Source organism: Lutra lutra, chromosome 9 (assembly GCF_902655055.1).
Source record: "Lutra lutra chromosome 9, mLutLut1.2, whole genome shotgun sequence".
NCBI lineage: Eukaryota > Metazoa > Chordata > Mammalia > Carnivora > Mustelidae > Lutra > Lutra lutra.
The window spans coordinates 53,073,043-53,095,652 of NC_062286.1; the positions used below are offsets into that span (position 1 = coordinate 53,073,043).

At 52.4% G+C, this 22,610-nt stretch overlaps 1 protein-coding gene across 2 annotated transcripts; it reads left to right on the forward strand.

Annotated features, from left to right (window-relative positions):
• Positions 1–15,429: 15,429 nt before the first annotated feature.
• TEX261 (testis expressed 261) lies at positions 15,430–21,442 on the forward strand. Of its 2 annotated transcripts, none has more exons than XM_047745113.1 (6): positions 15,430–15,613; positions 16,544–16,623; positions 17,752–17,905; positions 19,725–19,792; positions 20,524–20,626; positions 20,799–21,442. In XM_047745113.1, the coding sequence occupies exons 1-6, from the start codon at positions 15,544–15,546 to the stop codon at positions 20,912–20,914; spliced, it is 591 nt and encodes a 196-aa protein (XP_047601069.1). In that variant the 5' UTR covers positions 15,430–15,543; the 3' UTR covers positions 20,915–21,442. The 2 variants fall into 2 exon arrangements, with proteins under 2 accessions (XP_047601069.1, XP_047601071.1); XM_047745115.1 differs by lacking the exon at positions 15,430–15,613 and adding an exon at positions 15,642–16,296.
• Positions 21,443–22,610: the final 1,168 nt, after the last annotated feature.

The following is a 22,610-nucleotide window of genomic DNA, read 5'->3' on the forward strand; positions in this document are numbered from 1 at the left end:
GTCAGGAGAGCTTCTTCCCATGGCTGAGCAGCGTTCCACCTGTGGATGTAGTGTATTTCTTTCTGGTGAAATATTTCACACATACAAACATCTATATAATGGCCATAAAGTTTCTAAAGTTGTGGCTCCTTATCTGTGAACCCTTGAGCCTCACAAAAGAACCTGGAAAATCAGGAGAAACTCTATGTGTTTGGCCCCCCACCCTCGAGCTTTTGTGGCTGAGTATCCCTCTCCAGGATGGGGGTGACTGTCTGCTGGAAAAAGGGCTGATAAGAGCCCAACCTCCTGAGCCTGAGGGGATCAGGACCTCAGGAGGGAGAGGAGGTAAAGAGACTTCTGCCGGACTAGGGCCTTTCTCGACTAGAGCCTCCATTTCTGCTCAGACTTCTGGCGGACAGAGGCTGGAGCAGACAACTGCCAGTCGAGGCTGGGCAGGGCCCCCTCTCGGGGCAAGTCACCACTGTTCCAGCACCAACTGCTACACAAGGATGAGACAAGTGCGAGGGCAGTCCAGGATCGGACAGGCCTCTGCCAACAGGGCTTCTAGAAGGAGGTGGGAGTTCAGGACAGATACCTCTGGGGCTTTGTTTCCTGGAGGGGAGCCTGGCTAGGACCCCCTTAGCAGGGACTGAGTGTCTGCATTTGGGTGTATGGTAAGCAGCTCAAGCCTTGGACTGGGTCCTGGCCTCCAGGAAGAGGCCACACAAGAAAAGGGACAGTCCCTAGAGTCAAGTAGAGGGAGAAGAGTGAGGAAAACAGAGGCTGGGAAACTTGCTCCAGGGCAGGCAGCTGTGCGGACTGGCTCTGCCCCTCCCTACAAGATGCCCCAAAGACTCCCTTTGCAGCCCAAGCTCCCACCTCCCAGAATCCTGAGGGTTTGCCACCCCCTCCCCAGCATATCCTTTCCACAGGCCAGGCCAGTGTTGTGTCTCTGTGGGAGAGGGAGGCTGCTCTCTCTCCCAAGGGTGGGACCCTCCCTGAAAATCTGAGGTGCAGAGGGGAGAGAAAAGGGCTCCAGCAGCAACAGTGCACCACTTCTGAGCATCTCCATGTACCTGGCCCCAGTAGATGAATCTGATAAGGACCGTGGACTCAGTACAAACAGATCAGAGGAGAAAGGGGTTTGAACAGGCTAGAGCACTCAGGAAGGCTTCCTGGAGGAGGAGTGCTTCCTGGGTCTTGAAAGTCTGGTAGGAACTGATGAGAGAGGCAGAGAGCAGGGGCAGGAAGAGCCCTGTGAGTGAAGTAAGAGGGGCAGGTAGGAGGGTGTGTGCAAGGCAGGGGCTAGGATGAGCAGGATTCTTTAGGGTTCCAGAGCCATCGCTCAGAGTGTCTTGTGAGGCAGGCCAGGCAACTTTCCTCCCCTTCACTGGCCCAGGAGACCCGGGCAGTGTGACCCGCAGGGTGGGAGGCTAGGCAGGAGGAAGAGGAAGGGCTGGCCAGTAGCCTAATCAGTTGAAACAGTCCCCTTACAAAAGGTGCCCTGCAGGGCTTGGAGAGCTGCTTGAGCTCCTTGGAGCCAATCCCCGGTGTTGAAATACTTGCAAGGAAGCAGTCTGGTTTGCTCAGGACTGAGGGAGTTCCTGGGATGCGGGACTTTAAACTGTAAACATGGTTTGGTTTGGTCACACTTTAAAAAAAAAAAATCCCTTCTGGAGAGGAGCCCTAGAGCAAGTCTTGGGGGGTCACCCCAATGACCCATGACAGATTATATGACCCAAGTGTTTCTTAGGAGGAGAAATGTTCAGTTTTCAGTTCTTTACAACTGTCTTCCCATAATTTAGGAGAGCAGGATTGACATGTGACAGCAAATAACAGATTGAGGTATTACCCGAAGAACAATTCAGCGGGGTTTCCCAAATTCTGTTTCCCCAAGAGATGTTAACTGGTAATTCTAGAACAGAGGGACCGGTGAGCCTTGGGAACACTGAGTCCTCCACCATCCATCTACCTGCTATGTCACAGAGTTCTGCTGCCCAGCAGGACATTAACGCTCCCAAAAGCCCCAAGGGAGAGAACCCTGTTTCATCTTGTTTAATGACTCAAGAAACAAGGTTATTTGCCCAGAGGGAGTTTTCTCTTTACCTGCCTGCACACTCTCTCACCCAACACACCAATTTTCTCGCAATTCCAATTTGGAAAACTCTGGAAAAAGAACATCAGTCTATAGGATCACCTACTTCATGGTCCTGGAAGGCCTATATCATTTCAATAATCCCATGTGTAGACTTCAAGGATAACCCAGCTGGAAGTGTAATTTCCATTCTTGTTCAATTCAAAATTTCCCCCCTTTTTTTTTCTTTAAAAATCCCCTGGCTTTGTGGGTGCCTGGGTGGCTCAGTCGGTTAAGCATCTGCCTTCAGCATGGGTCATGATCCCAGGGTCCTGGGATGGAGCCTGGTATCGGGCACCCTGCTCAGTGGGGAACCTGCCTCTCTCTATTCCTCTGCCATACCCCCTGCTTGTGTTCTCTCTCTCTCTCAAATAAATAAACAAAATCTTAAAAGAAAATAATAATCCACTGGTTTTCTTCTTCTTTTTTTTTTTTTTTGTAATCTCTACACCCAACATGAGGCTTGAACTCACTACCCTGAGATCAAGAGTCACATGCTGTATGCACTGAACCAGCCAGACACCCCAATCCACTGGCTTTTAAACGCTGGACTTGGGGCACCTGGGTGGCTCAGTGGGTTAAAGCCTCTGCCTTTGGCTCAGGTCATGATCCCAGCGTCCTGGGATCAAGCCCTACATTGGGCTCTCTCCTCAGCCAGGAGCCTGCTTCCCCCTCTCTCTCCCTGCCTGCTGCTCTGCCTGCTTGTGATCTCTGTCTATCAAATAAATAAATATAATTTAAAAAAAAATGAACAAACACTGGACTTTTCAGTTCTTCCAGGGCCTTCACCATAAGGCCTCAGGTTTGGGCTTTGTTTCCCTCTGGGCTGGAACCACTGGCAGCCTCAGGTCTCTCTCTTGCCATGCCTTGAGGGGTGGGAGGACAGTGCTAGCACTCCACCACTCCTCCTGCCCTGGGGCAGCCCAGAATTCTCTCCCAGATTCTGGGTCAGTAAGACCTTTGGCCTGCCCTAAGCCTTTTCTTCCTAAGCAGGAAGGGCAAAAGTAGGTTTCCGCTCTCCTGACCCAGAGCAGGGGTCAGAGCTGGCGTCGGTGGTGTTGCCCACAGCCTCTTGTGGGCCTTCCCTAACATACTGTCTCTCCCTGAGTAATGGACTATGTCAAAGGAGGCCCCTGGAGTTTTTGGACAGATAGGGTTTATGCAGTCATGAACCCCCCCAGCTGGGGGCCCTGGGGGAAGAAAAGCAGGAGAGGCATGGTACAGCCCAAATGTTCCCTGAGCTCCATAGTCCCCTGAGTGGGGCCAATGGGGCAAGAATGTCGTTACCCGTCGCCAAACCAAGCCGGAACAGTCCTAGAGAAGCCTTCCTGGAGGAGTCGAGCATTTGAGGAAGGCTGAGAGTGGGAGCTATTCTAGTCCCAAACTGGAAGCCTGGGCTCTGGCAAACCTGTTGAAGGATGGAAGTTAGGCTCTGGAAGAATGAAGAGTGGGAGCAAAGTGGACACCTCATAGAGGAAGCCGGGACTGGAGCTTTCTCAAGGCCCAGGCGCTGCCCTGATCTCTTCCCTCAAACCCCACTGGGAGGAAAGTCAGAAAAACGAGCACCCACCAAGGATCCCAGACACGGCTGAGGAAAGACCACTTCACCTTCCCCTGAACCCTAATATCCCAGAGATGGGGTGTGGTGGCATGGAGCGAGGGCAGACACTTCCACTCTAAAAACAGTGAAAATTCCTGGAAATGGGGTGTAGAGAACATAACAGTTTCAAGCTTGGAGACTTGACGGATAAATGTTAGGATCAATTGGAACATTCGAGTTAGTAGTGTTTCCTCTTCCCACCTTTCAGGACTGCCCCCCACCCCCATGAGGGGATGTACGCTCTAACAGAAACCCTGCGGGAGAGCAAGGATTGACCTGGAGGACCCAGTTTCGGATGGCTGCATTTCAGGCACCAGAACTTAGCTATCTGGGCTTGGGTCGTCCTCACACCCTTGCTTGCTACCACACCACACCCGTTGGGCAAATGTCCATCCCAGGCCAATCCTGTTTGCCAGTTCTCTCTGCTCCCCATCAGGAGTGAGTGAGATGGGAGCCATGGTCGGAGGGGCCCGCTGGCCCAGCCAGTCCCACGTGGCCAGGCATGTGCGGTTCAGTGGCCAGCTGAGGCCTAAGCAGAGGGGACAGCAGCGCCTTTCCTGAGACAAGTGGGAAGAAGGTATCAGCCATGGCTGACCGAGCGGCGACCCAAGGCCCAACACAGAGCCAATTAGCGGCCCCCACAATGGTGGTGGGCTTGCCGCAGCTTCCACGGAAAGCCCCACGTGCTGCCGGCGTGTCAGGCTGAGTTAGCACCAGGAGGGCTGAGTGGAGTCCTGCCGGAGGCTGGCTGGATGGGGGTGATAACACTTCCCCCTGGGATCTGGGGGGTAGGGCCAAGTGAGACGCGTGAGCGTGCCAGCCTCTGCCTGTGGCCATGGCCATGTGCGTGGGGCAGGTGCCCGTGTGTGCCTTCGAGATGGATGACTCGTGTGTCCCTTTGCACATGTGTGCCTGCTCATGCCCATTTGGCATGTTTCGTCCCTCTGGCATACTTTGTGTATCTACTTCCTGCCTCCTTGGTGTGTGCACTTGGAACTCTGGGACTAAACAGCCCAAGTGTCTGCCCTAGTGGGGTCTCCATTCTAGTGGCAGAGAGGGAAAAGAAACAAACAAACATTTGTATGGACATAGATTGAGTGCCCGAGGAAAGGTACAACAGGAAATGGGATTGGGGAGCTATCTTCCAATACCATCGGGGAGGGCCCCTTGGAGGAGGTGATCTTGACCTAAATGATAAGGAGGCAGCCTGTTGAATATCAGGAGGAGGAGGGCTGTAGACAGAGGGCAGGGAGCAGGGCCAGAGAGGAGATGGGATTCTACCATGCTGCAGGTGTGTGTGGTGTGGCCAGGAGGAGGAGGGGGAGGCAGCAGCTGGGGAAACATCTGATGGTCCAGGCAGAGGACAACCCTCAGTGAAAATCTGCTTGCCTTCCTCAGCTCTGGGGAGCAGTTCTGACCTTCCCCCAAATCCCATCCCAGGGTCCAGCCTCTCTGCTTGTACAGGTCCTGACCATCCCCAAAGGACACTCTCAGCTCTGCCAATCTAATCGTGTCCACATAGTACCAGCCACAGGAGAGGCCACTGTCCAGGGAGAGAGAGCAGGACTCTTCCAGCCAAACTCAACCCTGAACCTAGAGCCTGAAACTGGCCTTGAAGCCAAATCCTAGTGGCCAGAGGCAGGGCTGCCTTTGGATTGTCCTGCCACATAAGGCCTGCTGGTAGGTGGTGTGATGGGACGGCTGAGAGCGTCACCCCAGACTTTCCTTTAAGAGGCCTGGCCTGGTGTAGCAACCAGGACTGGGAACAGAGGAAGCTGGACGCCTCCCCAGCCCTTGCTGCCTTGCCCAGCCCCTCTCCACAAACAAGGTGGGCTCCAGCCTCCAGCAAAGAGGCCAAAAGCCAACTCCAGACTTCGCCTTCTCTTTCCTTAACCCCACAGCTGTGGGACAGAGAGCCTCACTGGCTCAGGAGGGGAAGCTGAGCTGGACGCCCCTCAGGTGGCCTCCAGGAGAGGGCAAGTGACTGAAAGAAAAGGGAGGTGGATGGGTGGGAAACACCGTTACTGCCCTGACAAACCAGCCAAAGGCTTCCTTCCACCATGGAAGATTGGCTTGGGTGTCTCAGGATGACACCTACATGAGGTGTGAGAACCCGCGTCTGTGGGTCTACTTGTACCTGAGTGTACTTGACACTTAGGTCAGACCGGTGCCTTCCAGATTGTTCAGGTGTCTGGGAGTGGGTCCCATGTACCTCTGTCTGTGGGACCGTCTGAGGCCCCTAGGTCTGCTGGCTGTGTGGGAGCCTCTCTGTGTATGTGCTTCTCTGGGCATGAGTGGCTGAGGTGACTTAAGGTTTGTCACCTGTCAGCCTCTGAGGTCTGCACCACCCTGCTCCCTAGACTGGCCTGGCCCCAAGGCTCTGGGGAGAAGCTGCCTGCTCTACTCTCATCAGGGCTGTCGTCAGGGTGACAAGGAGACTTGTGGATCTTGGGAGATGTGATTCTGCTGCTGTCGACAGGCAAGGATTTGCCGTTAGCTGTGTCTACATGTCGCCAGCTACCCTGACCCTCCCCCTGCTGCCACACAGCTAGCCGGAGCAGCAGTCCCACGTGGATGCTGGCCTCTTGACGACATCCGGCTGTGGCTTCAGGCTCTCATCACCTCTGCGGCCCATTCGGAAGGGCTGTGGTGGCTGAGGACAAGATGAGGCAGGCTGGCTGGCTACGGTGGCTGTTTATCTGGTGTGTTGGGCTCTGAGATATCAGATTTGGGAGGAAATTAAGAGGTAATCTTGTCCCCCTCCCCAGTGTGTCCTTTCCACAAGCCATGCCAGAGTTGTGTCTCTGTGGGAGAGGGAGGCTGCTCTCTCTCCCAAGGGTGGGACCCTCCCTGAAAATCTGAGGTGCAGAGGGGAGGGAAAGGGGCTCTAGCAGCAACAGTGCACCACTCCTGAGCATCTCCATGTACCTGGCCCAGGGTTGGGCCAGGCTGCAGGTGGGCACGCATGGGTCTCACAGACTAGCTGGGCAGGCAAGACGTCAAAACCTGGAAGTTCACTAAGAAGCCCAGAAGTCACAAGAAGGCAGTAGATGAATCTGATGAGGACTGTGGACTCAGTAGAAACTGGAGGTCAGAGGAGAAAGGGGTTCGAATGGGCTAGAGCACTCAGGAAGGCTTCCTGGAGGAGGAGGGCTACCTGAGTCTTGAAAGTCTGGTAGGAACGGACGAGAGAGGCAGAGAGAAGGGGCAGGAAGAGCCCTGTGAGTGAAGTAAGAGGGGCAGGTAGGAGGGTGTGTGCAAGGCAGGGGCTAGGATAGCAGGATTCTTCAGGGTTGCAGAGCCATCGCTCAGGGTGTCTTATGTGGGGGTTGGCGGGGAGGGCCAGGAAGGCTCCAGGGGGCTGTCCCTCCTGAGTAGGGGCTGGAAAGAAGGAGAGGAAGAAGGGCAGGCTGGGCAGGGCTGTTCTAGCTGGGAGGAGGAGGTGGGGATGAGTACTCAGGACTCTGGTGATCCCAGGGTCTCCTGTGCTCTTCTTTATCTCTCAGGCACCTTTCCAGTTCTGGGAAAGAGAACATGTTTGGCTAGCTTGGGTAACAAGAATCAGTTTGGCTGGTTTGGATCAAGGTACAGTATTGCCTAGCAGAAATATGGCTGCCGGTGGGGTGGTTTTTGCCCACGATGAACCCCTCTTTGAGCTAGGCCCACACTGGGTGCTGGGGTTGTAGGAATGAGCACATTCTTACAGACATCTCAGGAAATATTTAAGCTGGGTCTTGAAGAATGAATAGGAGTTTGCCAGTTGGAGAGGTGGGGCAGGGTGAAATGGGCAAGACTAGAGTCTGCCTCTGAGGCAAGAAACCACAGAAAGAGAGGGAACCTCTCATCTCTCAATCTCTCTCTCTCTCTCTAGTATCTGTGTGAGCCAGGAGGCAAGGAGGGCTCCCTGGAGGGCCACTCCCCTTACATGTTGTTGGAATTAATGCACATCTCACCTTCTCCTCCTGCTTCTGCCCACTCCTGAGGCTGCTAACAGACAGTTTGGGTTTGGTCTTTTTAAAAAGCAGGCCACCCTTTTGGCCCTAAACAAACCAGAGGTCATGGTAGGAGGGGAAAGGCAAGGAGGAGGTCCGACAGCGGTCCTGCAAACACACAGCCTGTCCCCTTTATTGTAAGTGCCAGCTCCAGACCTCCGCAGGGGCACGCAGGAGAAGTGATGAAAAGTTTATAAAAGCCAAGGAGAGGGTCCTGTGTGAGTCTGTGCAGGAGCCTGTGCATATGAAGTGTGTGAAGAAGGGTATCCTGAGCCCCGGGCGTCTGTTGGGAAAGGAGGGGTGCTGCTGTGAGGGGGCCTGAGAATGAGCCTCGGGGCCCAGACCACTTCCTCACCCAGAGACAAAGAGGCCACACTGCTGTGCTGGGAGTGTCTTTTCCGGGTTCAGGCTCAAGGTGTGCCTCTTTGTTCTGCCTAAGCAGTACGCAGACAGCCCTCAGGCACACGCCCAACGTTCTGTATTTCTCTGCGGAGATACAAGCCGGCTTGCAGAGGCCAGAGGCCCTGAGGGTTGCACCCATTGCTGGGGGCCCCCCACTGTCCATGAAGGACTGAAGCCTGCTGCTGAAGCTGATCTTCTGTCTCTCCTCTATGGGAGTAAGGCATTGTGCCATTGGGCGCTTGACCGTGTTGTGTTTTTCTTGGTGATTCCAACCCCAAGACGCAGTGGGCAGTGGGCAGTATTGGGATTTCCCGTCCTGGTGGCTGGCATTGCAATGATCTTGGCTGTATCCTCCACATAGCTTGAGTGCCCCCCGGTACCTGTTAGCCAGGCACGGCATTCTGCCTTGTTAAGCGGGTGGGGAGTTAGTGCTGGGAAGACTAGAGACTGGGGTTACCAACTCATCCCAGTTGGCCCAGGACTTTCCTGGTCAGCACTGAGAATCCAAGGTCCTGGGTATACCAGCGTGGTTGGTCACCCAGCCCGGGGCTGACCAGCAGTGTGAACGTGATCAATTTATTCACTTCTCTGTGCCTCAGATTCCTCCCCTGTAAAATGGGTCTAAAAATAATAACCTAGCTTATAGAATATTTGTGATGGTTCCACAGAGAGTATGTGTAAAGGACATAGCTCAGGGCCTGGCACAAAGTCATGTTCAACAAGCATTAGCCATTAATAACAATATTGCCTTAGATGCAGAGACTTTTTCTGTGTAGCCCCAGGGGAGGCAGTGGGACCAACCTGCTCAGTAGAAGGAAAAATCTAGTAGAAGCATCAGGGGTAGTGTGTTGCTAAGGTGTTCAAACATAGGCTAATATTTGGTCTGATTTGTGAAGTGGACGGTAGAACTAAGTCACCTCCTAGTCCTGAAATATCTTCGTCCTGTAATAAATTAATCTCATCCTCTTTTTTCTCCCCCTGAGGAAGGGAGCTAGCTTGTCAGAGAGAGCAGTCTCTTTCCTTCTAATCAGCAATTCCTGTCATGGGAGACCGCTCAGAGCTGCTTGAATAAAGACAAGAGACATTCCAGCCATGAACCCAATGATCTGTGTTATGCTAAAGACGGAAGAAAACACGAATGGCTCTTTGCTGTTCTGGCTGATGGACTGCCTCTTCTCCTTGGAGAGGAGCTCCCAGCCTTGGCTGGACTTCCATTAGCCTGCTGCTTCCCCACAACCCCCACTCAGGGGCTCTGCTGTGTGTGTGTTTGTCTGTGTGTGTGTGTGTGTGTGTGTGTGTGTGTGAGAGAGAGAGAGAGAGAGGTCAGCAAGGGTCTCATGTGATGTGTGCAAAGTCCCAGATGGCTCCCCTCCCCCACCTTGTTCTTTCCTGTTATTCCCCAGTCTCACACCCTCACCCCCACCCCCCACGTGGTCCTCACAGGCCTAGTAGCTTAACGTGAGGCAATTAACAGAGCCCTTTGAGGACATGTCATTAGAAAGCTCTTTAACTCAGCCACTTGTGTTGGGGCCCCAGGCATGTGAGGGTGCCAGGAACACCAGGGCAGCTGTTTGGGGTGGGGGAGGTAGAGGCGGAACAGAAAAATGGGGTCAGGAGGCCTGGACTGCAGGAACAAATAGATAATGGAGTCATAGCCCAGTGGTCGTTGCTTTTCGTTGTTTGTGGTTGTCTTTTACCAAATTTCGCTCTTGCTAAGCTGCAGCAAAATCAAGACCAGAGAGGTGAGGCACCAGCAATAAAGCTGCTGATTACACGGACCATCATAGGGGAAGTTTCCGCTAGGATGTGAGCACTTCAGAGAGGGGTCGTCACCTGGTGACATCGTGTGTGTCAGGGTAGAGCGGGATGAGGGATAGCTGTTCTTCCACTGGGGCTGGGGCACTGGCAGGGAAAGAGGCAAGAGCTCCACAGGGGGGAGGAAAGGATGATGAGGGAAGAGGGACCTGGTCTTCAGGCCTGACTGTCTCTAAGTTCTCTGTGCCTCTCACAACCATCCCTGTTGGCAGCAGGACAGGCGGCGGCAGCAGAGGCCCAGATGCCGATGTGGACTTTGTCTCCACCAGTTTGGGGTGTGTGTGTGTGTGTGTGTGTGTGTGCACGCCCAGACTCAAACCCCGACTCCTCCAACTACTAGCTGTGTGCCTGTAGACAAGGTATTCAGCCTCTCTGTGCCTCAATTTCTTATCTGTGAAATGGACATCGTAATAACACATCTCCTGGGCTAGATATGAGCACTAAATGGGTTTATACATACAAACCACTTAGAACAGTGTCTGGCACAAAGAACACTACAAATGCTAGCAGTTAGGGTTTTGAGGAGGAGATCCATAGGATGGCAAAAGAGCTAGTTTCCGGGACGCCTGGGTGGCTCAGTTGGTTAAGCAGCTGCCTTCGGCTCAGGTCATGATCCCAGCGTCCTGGGATCGAGTCCCACATCGGGCTCCTTGCTTGGCAGGGAGCCTGCTTCTCCCTCTGCCTCTGCCTGCCACTCTGTCTGCCTGTGCTCACTCTCGCTTCTCTCTCTATGACAAATAAATAAATAAAATCTTAAAAAAAAAAAAAAAAAGAGCTAGTTTCCCCTAGAACATCCTTATGAGATATACAGCAATTGGTCCTCACACACGCCAGCCTCAAATGGTAACACATGAGTGTGTGAATTAGGAAAAGTTAAAGGATTATGTGTAACATTAGGATAAGTGTATACACTTGCTGTCAGTATGTAGGTCAACAAACTTCTGAATCTACAAATCCTTTCACCCTCGTGTCCCTTGACTTGAGGAAGGAGAGCCCTCCTGCTCCCTCCTAACCCTCCTTCCAGGGAGGCTGAGTTTGCTTTCCCCGGGGACTCCTTGCCTAAGCATGGGTCCCAGAGAACCTCCCTGGGTTCTTTCCAGCCCTGTTGGGTCAGAGGGAGCAGATGGGAGCCCGTGCCTCCTGGCTTGCTTCTCACGGCTCTCAGGAAACCATGGCTTCTCCTGCCAGCTGTGGGAGGAAACGCCAGTGCTCAGCCTTGGTTCCCAAGGCCACTTATAGCCCCAAGACTATGGGGAAGTGAAAGTGCCCAGCCCCTACAGGAACAATCCTGCATCTGCTCATCTCAATGCACGTAACTTTTTTGGCCCAGTTTCTCTTCTCTACAGTTCTGGGAAGAGTGGGGGAATACTTTTAGATTCTCCTTCCTCCCTGGGAGGACAAATTCAGACTCCCGGGTGGCCCGGCCACATGATTCAAGGTTAGCTAACTTACCTGTAAAGCACTACATAGTGGCTTTTCTTACAAGGGGATGGGGTAATAACAAGAAATATGAGTCATCCCAGCAGATCCAGCATACCAGGAACATTTTAATTTTAAACTTAACTTATGAATGGCTAATGTGTTAACACATTGAACTATGTAATATACATAAAGAATATAAAAAGACATACAGTGGAAAGGCTCTCTCTTACCCTTGAACCCCACCCTCTCTTCCTAGGAAGCAAGATGTCACCATTTTAGAATGTATCCTTCCAGAGATATTCTATATAAAGAAATACCTCTATAAAGAATATCTAGTTCTTTCTTCCCAGCCTTCTACTTTTGTCAAAAGGGGGATCTTCTCATATGGATACATAAAGAGCATCCTCAGTTTTGTGTATTTGTTTTTATTTTTTTTTTATTTTTTTTATTTTTTTTTTTTAAAGATTTTATTTATTTATTTCACAGAGAGAGATCACAAGTAGGCAGAGAGGCAGGCAGAGAGAGAGAGAGAGAGAGGAGGAAGCAGGCTCTCCTGCTTTTTACCCCCATGACTTATTCTGTTCTCATTTGTTTTTACATCTCTGCTCTATGATGTTTCAAAAGGCACTTATCCAGTTTCCTATTAGTGAACTTCCAGGTTGGTTCCGGTGTCTCCCAGTGCTGCAAAGAAGAGGCTTACAGACAAGCACACAGTCCTTGAAACTCCCACTGCTCCTTATACATATTCCTTAGGAATTCTTTTTTTTTTTTTTAAGATTTTATTTATTTATTTTACAGAGAGAGAGAGATCACAAGCAGGCGGAGAGGCAGGCAGAGAGAGAGAGAGAGAGGAGGAAACAGGCTCCCCACTGAGCAGAGAGCCTGATGTGGGGCTCGATCACAGGATCACGCTGAGGCTTTAACCCACTAAGGCACCCAGGTGCCCCTTCCTCAGGAATTCTTTTTTTTTTTTAAGATTTTATTTATTTATTAGACAGAGATCACAGTAGGCAGAGAGGCAGGTAGAGAGAGAGAGGAGGAAGCAGGCTCCCCGCCGAGCAAAGAGCCCTATGCGGGACTCGATTCCAGGACCCTGAGATCACGACCCGAGTCGAAGGCAGAGGCTTAATCCACTGAGCCACCCAGGCGCCCTCCTCAGGAATTCTTAAGCAGGGGTTTGGGACCCCTTAGAAGTCAGCAGACGTAGAATTCAGAGAGAGAAACTCCAGAACCCTGGAAAACTGGACGGAAAAATGCTTATTTGCACTAACCTCTAATTGAAATTGAGCCTTTCCCTCCGTTGTGAATAGAGGCAACAAACTCCGAGTACTTGTTAGCAGTATCTGTAACTCTCCCACATGATTGACTGTATTTTGAGATATCATTTTGAATTGTCATTCATACCTCGTCATTGTGGTAGTAAAGGAAATCGTTTCTCTACTTACAACCCTCTAACATAGAATGTGCACGCTTTCCCCCAACGTCAACCGATTTTCCAAATCTCTGTACGCCAACTTGGTGTCCTGTGATTTTATTCAATTCTGATACTAACTACCTGGAGTTAGTGTCAGACTCTCCAAGTTTAAGGGTTCAGTCCCACAAGAGCGCCCTCACTTCAGATGCCAGCTACAGTCACGGGTCGCCAGAGCGCCCAGGGGTCCAGCCTGGCTATAACGTGGGGAATTCCCAACCACCCTCCTCAGGCTGGATCATTGACTAGACAAAACTTGGAAATAATACCTCAACTATAATTGGCTGGCAAAACTTGGAAATATTTACTTACACTTACCAGTTTATTACGCAGGATATTATAAAAGTACAGATGAACAGCCAGATCAAGGTACACATAGGGTGAGGTCTGGAAGGCTCACGAGCCTAGGAGCTTCTGTCCCTGTGGAGTTGGGGTGGGCCACCATCCAAGCATGTGGATGCATTCACCAACCTTTGAACCCCATAGTTTAGAGATTTTTATGGAGACTTCATCACACAATCATGACTGATTATTAACTCAATCTCCAGCCTTCTCACCTCAGTGGAGGATGGGGGATGGGACTGAAAGTTCCAAGTTTCTAATCAGGACTTGGTCTTTCTGGTGGCCAGCCCCCATCCTGATCCATCCAGGAGCCCACCCAGAGTCTCCTCCTTAGACCAAAGATGCTCCTCTCACCCTGGAAATCCCAAGGGATTTGGGAGCTCTGTTTAACACACTCTTATCAACTCTACCACTTGGGAAATTACAAAGGTTTCAGGAGGTCTGTGTCAAGAATGGGAGCAGAGGCCAAACATATATTTCTTACTATGTCATTAACAGGTAGTTATTAGATTTTCCATTAGATCTGGTTATGGCATGCATTAATAAAGAAACATTACTATATCACATACTTGGCTTTCTAAAAAGTATTTTGATACCTGCATTTCAGTATAATTTCTTTGTTGTAACCTTATGTATTTTTTATTGTGGTAAATATATGTAGCACAAAATTGACCATTTTATCCATTTTAAGTGTACAGTTCAGTGGCATCAAGCATATTCACAACATTGGGCAACAATCACCACTATCCATCTCCAGAACTTTTTCATCTTCCCCAACTGGAACTCTGTACCCATGAAACAATAACTCACCATTACTCTCTGCTCCCCTCCTCTACTGGCTACTTACTGTTTACGATTTTGAGTACTCTAGATACCTCAGATAAGTGAAATCATACAATATTTGCCCTTTTGGGTCTGGCTTGTTTCACTTAGCATGTCTTAAAGGTTTATTCATGATGTAACATGCATCAGAATCTCATGTCTTTTTGAAGTTAAATAGTATCGCTTCGTATATCTAAAATGCCTTTTGTTTATCCATTCACCTGCTGCCGAACTTTTGGGATATTTCCACCTTTATGAATAAAACTGCTATGAACATTGGTGTAGACTTAACTCCTTGGAGTCCCTACTTCCAATTTTTTGGGGGTATATACCGAGGAGTGGAACCGATGCATTATATGGTAGTTCTATGTTTAATCTTTGAGGAATGTGTATTCATTTTTTTTTTAAGATTTTATTTATTTATTTGTTAGAGAGAGAGAGAGGGAGCGAGCATGAGCACAGGCAGGCAGAGTGGTAGGCAGAGGCAGAGGGAGAAGCAGGCTCCCCGCTGAGCAAGGAGCCCGATGTGGGACTCGATCCCAGGACGCTGGGATCATGACCTGAGCCGAAGGCAGCCGCTTAACCAACTGAGCCACCCAGGCGTCCCTGTGTATTCATTTTTATATATGTAAAGATCATCCTGAGATGAATAGCTTAGCTCAGTCCCCAACACTTTATTTTGCATGCCTGTCGTGGCCACTAGATGGGGAGCTTCTTAGCAAGGGCTCCCCTGTCCTTCCGCCCCCTCAGTAACTCTTCCAAGGTCTAGTAAATGGATTCAGGGCCCAGTGGGCGCCCTGCATGCCCGCCACTGGCGATGTGCCGGCGACACAAAGATGCAGAAGGTACCCTAAAGGAACTCAGCCTAAAGGGAGAGTTTATGCCTGAGGATGACTAATTAAAGGCGCCCAACTCCCGCCCGTGCCGCTTCCTAGATATAGGACTTAAGGCAAGGTAACCTTCTTTGGCCCCAGCTTCCCCATCCTGAAATGACTTAAAATCAACTTCCTCCCCGAAAATACAGCGCGGCCTTTAGCACAGGGCCTGGCCCGCGTTAGGCACGCAACCAAGTCGTTTGGCTCAGCCGCGGCAGCAAGACAAGCTCCGCGAGCGACCTGCCTGCAGGCTTCCGGCCGGTGGCGGCTGGGGTGCGGCCAGGCGGCCCTCTCGCGCCCCGGACCCCCTCCACGCCAGCGCGGGAGCGCCCAGGGAGTGCCCCGAATGCTGTCCCTCCGGGAGGCGCCGCATCCCCGCCCCCGGGCACCGTCCTGCCTCCCCCCGCGGCGTCGCGGGCCGGGCCCTGAGTGCAGCCCCGGGTGGCCGCGGCTCCGCCTGGAGGGTGGTGTTCGCGCCCGCGGCCGGCTGGTCTTCCGCGCCGGCGGGCGGCGCTAGTCCGGATTCGGCCGGGGACGGCGCTCCGGCCGGTCTCCTCTCGGCGGCGGCGCACGGCCCTCTCGCCGTCCGCGGGGCGGGGACGCGGCGACGGTGGCGGCGGCTCCGTGTCGCCGGAGCCGAAGCGCGCAGGCCCGTCCCGGCGCTCGGGGGCAGGCGGGGCGGGGGCGCCATGTGGTTCATGTACGTGCTGAGCTGGCTTTCGCTCTTCATCCAGGTGGCCTTCATCACGCTGGCCGTCGGTGAGAGTGCGCGACCCGGGTCCGCGCGGGCTCCTGTCCCGGCATCTGTGCTGGCCGGGGGGTCGCATCACAAGGGCGGTCGCATCAGGGGGCGCCGGAGCAACCCGGGGGACTCCCGTCCGATGCTCCAGCCTTCGCATCCCTCCCCTTCCCTGTCCCGCCGGATCCTCCCTCTTGCTGACCCCACCAGCCCAGTGGGACCGTGGGTCCCTCCCGGTGTCACTGAGTCCGCCCCGGCACTGCCTGGGAATGGCTGACTCGAGTGCCCCTTGCGGGAGTTCGCGCATCCCCAACCGCTGCCGTGCCCACCTTCGTGGCCCTATCGCGCTGAACTTTTCCCCGACGCTTATCCCTACCCGTTGGCTTGTGGCCCTTCGTACTGCCTACTCTGTTGGACTTTGACAGGCTTTTCCCTTCTGGAGAGTTTCTACTCTTGGTCCCAGCCGAGATCTCACCTCCTCCGGGAAGCTCTCCTTATGGGGTTTGGTTGTGCCCTGTACTTTGTCTGAGGTAGCACCTGTCACACCGGGATCCGCTGATTGCTCTCCCTACCCCTACCTACCCACGCTGGGTCAGGGAAGGGACCTTGCCTGGACTGGGCCTGGCACTTGACCCATACTAGGTGCCTAACAGATATTTAGTGAATGAGTGAATGAAATTACCCCTTCGTGGACCAACCAGAGGTTAGCATTGTGCTGAGGCATCAGATACAGGTTTTTCCATTCAGTTTTACGAAATCTTTTTTCAGTTGCCCTGACAAAGTTTTGCTTCTTCAGGCTTGGGAGGACCCCACATGGGCTGTTTGGTTTGTTCCTTAGGGAGTTCATGAGGGGTTGATGGGATCCCAGCTGCAGACAGAGGCAGACCAGGATGGTGGAAGTGACCCTGGCTAATGTTCTCCCTGCTTGCTCCTCTTCCCTACCCCCCCAGCGGCTGGACTTTATTACCTGGCAGAACTGATAGAAGAATATACAGTGGCCACCAGCAGGATCATAAAATACATGATCTGGGTAAGTGGCAGTTGTTTCCCAGGGTTATCCCCTCTTTTGGCCTGCCTCAAAGGAGGAAGTGGGGAGAGTTTGGCAGGGATGATGAGACCTTTGTCCCTGCTGTTTTCCTGAGGGCGCCATCCCTACCTCCTTCACCTGCCCCTTGTCTCCTGAGTTGCTCTCTGGGTCCAGGTGTTTCTTCGCCCCCTTCCCCAAGTGGCAGTGCTTCACTGCAGACCTTGTTCTCAGATCCTTAGGGTGACAGTTGAGTGCACACTCTGTGTTGACAGGACATGGCTTAGCCTTTACTTGGTTGTTTCCCATTGACTCTATAGCCCCTTGCTCCCTCTGCAGCATTTAGAACGAAGAACGAACCCAAGGATGGTTTTGAGTACTTGAGTTAGAGTACTGTACTCATTGCCCTCTTTCTGATTGGATCAAGTGACTTGTCCTAAGAGAGAGACGCCTTCCCTGGTCTAGGCCCTGCCCTCCCAAGGTCTCACAGAAGGCTTCTGTTCCTGAAGACACAATCCTTGCCATTGATGTCAAAGTTACAGGAGTGCCTGCTGGCGGATAGATTCCTTCCAGCTGCAGGAAGGTGTGGGGATTGGGACCATTTGGATGGGAGAAGTCCAGTGCCTCTCAAGTCACCTGGTGTCAGCAGCCACTCAGGACATGGCTTGGGGTAGAGAGTTAGTAGTGGAGACAAGACCATTAGCAGTCAGCTCTGGGTTCAGAGGCCTGGCCTGTGGGTTTTGGTACAGGAATTAAATCTTCATTCTACCAACTGCCATTTGTTAAGTGCTGACGATCGTAAATCCTTCAGAACAGTGTTTTTCAAGTCGTAGGTCTCATTATTGGGTTGTGTTATCAGTTCAGTAGGTCATGATCGGCATTTTCAAAAAATAGAAGAGACTAGAATTGAAATTTGATCTGTAAAATGTTTACATTTTGCTGTAAAAAATTTTGAGAATGCCATTAAAAGATGCTGCCCTTTGGGCGCTGAGAGACAAGTTGGGGAGGACTTGTGAAACAAGAAGAGATTGAAGCATGAACCTAGTGTTGCCAGGAGCGGGCGGGTGTGGTTAGTAAGACCAAGAAGGCTGCCTGGAAGAGGCTCCCTGCGCTGTGTCCCTCTGGTTGTTTCAGTTCTCCACAGCTGTGCTGATTGGCCTCTACGTGTTTGAGCGCTTCCCTACCTTCATGATTGGCGTGGGCCTCTTCACCAACCTCGTCTACTTTGGCCTCCTCCAGACCTTCCCCTTCATCATGCTGACCTCGCCTAACTTCATCCTTTCATGCGGTGAGAGGGGCAGTCAAGGTGGTTGAACTTGGCCAGCTCAGTCCGGGGCTCTCTGGGGATATAGAGAAAAGGGGCAAACCACTCAACCCAGGTCCTCCAAGAGGCCAGACTGATTGGGAACGTGGTCTTCTGACACTTGAGGAGTCTAGAGTCTACTTGGCTCTAGTGACTAATATTTGGGGGGATGGCGTGGGGGAGTAGGATATTTAGGGAGGGCTTTCCCAGGGAGGTGAATTTGAGAAGGGAGAAAATGTGGGTTCGATGTGTAGTTTATGGGCCCTAAGAGACCACTTGGCCAGGAAAAGCCCAAAGCCCTACCCTGGCAGGCAGGTAGCTCCCCGCCTAGTCGTCTGGCCCAAAGTCTTGATTAACACAGGCTTCATGGGGCTGTGGGGTCCCCTGCAGGTACCGGCGTTGGGGTAGACAAACATGTTTAGAGGACCCTGACCTTTCTGCCTTTAACCTGGCACTGCTTTTTGATCCTGGGAGTCATTTTTCCTCTCTGGCCTTGGGTTCTTGATCTATTCAGAGATGATGGACTCAGCTGACACACAGTAGACAATTATAGATTATAGAAAAGATTCTGGGAAGTGTTTGGTTATCAGGATTATCTTTTCTCCCATTAATCATTACTGGTCGTCTAGCCTTTGGGCAGGATGTACATGTAATTGGGAGTTTCCTAGAGCTACTTGACTATTTCTATGGGAGAATGTGGAAAGAGAAGATTCCCAAGAAGGGCACTGGGTTAAAGCTAGGACTGGCCTCTTACCCTGAGTGCCTTGGTGGAGTCCACCAGAGGATGTGTTTGGTGAGGGTTGGTGTGGGGAGTCCTTCCCTGGGGACGAGGCCCCTTCTGCATCTTCCCAGAGGGTAGAACCCTCCCTGTCCCTGCTACTATAGGAGCAGGCCCTCCTGGCCTCCCTTTGTCATTCCCCCAACCTGCCCTTTAGATGTCTGAGAATTTTGCTGAAGATCTGTGGGCATCAGGCACCATCTGTCTTCCAGTTTCCCCAGTCTTAGCGTGTGGCTAGGTGCGGCCAAGCTCTGCCTTAGAAGGGGAAAGGCAAGAGAGGAGGAAAGAGAAAGAAGATGTGGCATTTGGCTCTGGCGGTCAGTTTAAGTGGGTGCTTTGTTTTGGTGCCTGCCCTTCACCTCACCATGAGAACAGGCCGGGATGCCTTTCTCTGAGCAGCGCATCCCCAGGATCTGCAAGTTGTCTCTCTCTTCCATAAATGTGGCTGCGTCCTTTACATACCAGTTTAGACCAGTGAGCCCTACCCTGGGGCAGAATGAGGAAGGACCCTCTCCCCAAGAATTTGGAGGAACCCTAAAATTGCACCCCAGAGCATCTAGCAAACTGTGTCCTTGTATTCCTGAGGAGTGAAAGCCTCCTTATTAGAGGTCTGCCCAGTTCAGAGTGGAACCTCTTGGGAGTATGTTATCTGCCCACACATGACTTCCTGCACCCACTGTCCGGGGGAGGGTACTCTTGAGGACTCACACCCATTTAAAAGCAGGTTAATTGTCACAGTGCTTTGGATTATGTAACCAGTCTCATTCTTATGCCATTCAAAGAGCTTTTTTATCTGCCTTCTAACCCTTCTGCAGTGGGAAGGTAGGAGCCAACCCCCCTATTTTTAAAGAGGGAGAACTGTGTTTCGGAGGGTAGTGTACTTGGCTTATAGCCATACTCTAAGCTGGGTGTAAGATCAGAACTAAGACTCGGGCTCCCAACTCCCAGGGGCCTTTTGAAGGTTAGAAGTCCAGCTTCTTCTACAGTCTTCCCCCCAAACTGACTGACTCTTCATTCCCTCAACAGGGCTAGTGGTGGTGAATCATTACCTAGCATTTCAGTTTTTTGCAGAAGAATATTACCCTTTCTCAGAGGTAAGAAGTGTTTGGTACATCAAACTACCAGCAGGGACAGAGGAAGTAAAGGGGACTTGCGTGATTTGCTTCGTGAACTTAGCTGGGATTTGAACTAGTCTACTCGGGGATAACACATTTAAAAAAAAAAGTATTGATGAGTTTAGAAAGTGGTGTGGCTGAGGGGCAGGGATGTCTTTGGCTGAGGCGGGGAGGACACTGCTCTCCCCCAGGGAGTTTTTTGGTTCTCCCAGGATCACAGCCTAACACCATGAGGTCGGAACGGGGCGTTGGGGTGGCCTTGTCTGACCCAGACCTCACGGGGCTGGGCAGTTTGCAGCCCTGCGGCCTGGCTCCTCCCAGCAGCCTGCTAGGCTTTTTTCCTCTCAGGGGTTCTCCACCTGCTTCTGCTCCAGTTCGGACCCCTGGGAAGAACAAGATCACTTTTGTGGGGAATATGGGTCAGTCATGGTTTTGCCCTCCATCTGCTTCCTTTAGTTTGGAAGAGTAGTTTGTCCTAGTGACCAGGGTTTGGGGATTGTGGTCCCACTCGGTCATCCTCGGCCTGCACCTTTCCCCACTGATTATCTCCATGTCTGGGGTTGCCTTCTCTCTGCTTCCTGGCCTCCTTCAGAGATAGGTGTGGGGCCTTCTGTGCATTCTTGACCGCCTCTGCAAGATGCATGGTGACCATGTGTCGCCCACCCTTGGCATCTCCAGGGCACCGTCTTCTCAGTGTCTCTTGTTGCCAGGTCCTGGCCTATTTCACTTTCTGTCTGTGGATAATCCCGTTTGCGTTCTTTGTGTCCCTGTCGGCTGGGGAAAACGTCCTGCCCTCCACCATGCAGCCAGGAGGTGAGAAGGGGTTTGTCATGGGTCACAGTGGGATGACCTCAGGAAGGCCTGGGTCGTGTGGGGAGCCCGAGCCCAGCCCTGTGATGGAAACACTCGGGCACCAGGTGGGGAGAGCCATGCTCACATGTAGACGGTGGCACACACACTCATCTCCCTGCCTATGTCTCCACAGATGACGTGGTCTCCAATTACTTCACCAAAGGCAAGCGGGGCAAACGCTTAGGGATCCTGGTTGTCTTCTCCTTCATCAAAGAGGCCATTCTACCCAGTCGTCAGAAGATATACTGAACCCCTTGGGGAGGGGATACGGGGACAAGATCAGGAGAGTAGGGGCCTGGGCCTCTGCACTAGACGGGGGCTGTGAGCCTGGAAGGCACCGTCCCCTGGCCCTGGCCCTTGTCCCCTTGACTCTCCCTGAAGTCCTCATCCCCACCTTCCTTGAAGGGCTCAGCTTGGCTCAGATCTGACACTGCTAGAGGCTGCGACCTCAGAGGGCACCGGGGAGGATGGCAGAGCCTGCTTAGCCAGGAGGCCACGGTCCATCTGGTTAGGCAGAAGCTGAGCTCTCTGTGACCCTCCTGCCCGCCTCCGTGGTGTCAGGAGGTTCTGGCTCAGCTGGGGCAGACAGGGCAGGAGCTATGAAGCTGGAGAGCAGACAGGAATAAGTTCTCTGGGCACATGGCCGTGGGGAGGCGCCGTGGCTTGGCACTTCTGAGAGAAATAGTTTTTGCTGTTGAACTGTGATTTCTGTCCCAAGTGCTGGTTCCCATTTGAATAAAGATTCTAGGTGGCACTGTTTGCCTTAATATCCTGAAAGTTCATCTCCCTTTCTTCCTGTTGACCTTCTGCCCTGGACTGGACTGGCTTTTCTGCTCCAGAGGCTCCTTTCCTGGGTTTGGGTCTTGCCCTCCCAGAGGGACTGCTCTCACTGCCCTTTGTGAGAAAGGGGCAGAGATGAGGAGCCAAGTGGGGTCAGGGGAATTGGGGGCAGAGGCAGCCTTTCTCATGCCCCTCCCTTTTCTTCCATCTCTTCTTTCCCCAAGGCTCCATGGCTGTGACACTGGGGGCAGAGGAAGGACAGTTTGGGACTGGGTTGGACTTTCAGAACATCTGCAATATCCTATTTGTAAGCCTTCCCCTGGGGAAAAGGAGTGGTTTCTGGCTGAATTCTATCTTGGGCCCAAGGAGAAAGAAAATAGAAATTGGCTTCCAGGCAGCCTGGGTTACAGCCTAATTTTTAAGAAATGGGACTGAGGGGAGAAACGGTTTGTCACTCTAAGAGCCCATGGAGGCTGGCCCTCTTCTGCGTGCTCTTGGCTCCCGGGGAGCTGACCTCAGTCTCCTAAGAAGGTGGGCCAGATCCTGGCACAGACCAGCATTTGCTGACTTTGCACTCCAACTACAGTGCCTTGCAAGTACTCAGCAGTACATACGGGAGTGAAGCCCCCATGAGAGCCGTTCCCAGCTGCGTCCTATACGTCAGAGCAGGATGGGCAGGTGCGGAGATGGACAGTGCAGTGCATATGCAGGACCGTAAAGCCAGGGAAGCCCCTGTGCTTGACATTCTCGGTATCCTGCCCCAAGTCCCACCACAGCCCTTCATTCCCTTGACTTCACCATTTCCCTTTCCTGAGAGGAGTAGCACATTTTGGTTTCTTCCTGGCGGGATGGAGATGGCCAGGCCTTTTTAGCTTATGCAGACAAGGGAAGACAAGGTAGAGGACACAGGAGGCCAGTATCATCCTCACTGCTGGGTCAGCAGCCGGTTCTGCTCTCCCTTGCCGTGTCCTTTGTTCCTCACCCCAACAGTAGGGCTTCTCTCCCAGGGGTTGCCAGTGGCCTTCTCGTGCTAAACCCAGCGGACCCTTTCATACCTTATACTGGATGGCTGCAGCACCTGACAGGGCCCATCAGCCCCGGCTTCTTGAACTGCACTTCCCTGGCTCTCCTGTGGCTGGTCTTCTCCTACCTCTGCTCTTCCTTT

Bases quoted from the DNA above. Each gene is read 5' to 3' on its own strand.
- TEX261 (XM_047745113.1), top strand. From the start codon at position 15,544: ATGTGGTTCATGTACGTGCTGAGCTGGCTTTCGCTCTTCATCCAGGTG. The intron at 15,614-16,543 runs GTGAGAGTGCGC...CTACCCCCCCAG, and splicing joins CTTCATCACGCTGGCCGTCG to CGGCTGGACTTTATTACCTG. The intron at 16,624-17,751 runs GTAAGTGGCAGT...TGGTTGTTTCAG, and splicing joins TCATAAAATACATGATCTGG to TTCTCCACAGCTGTGCTGAT.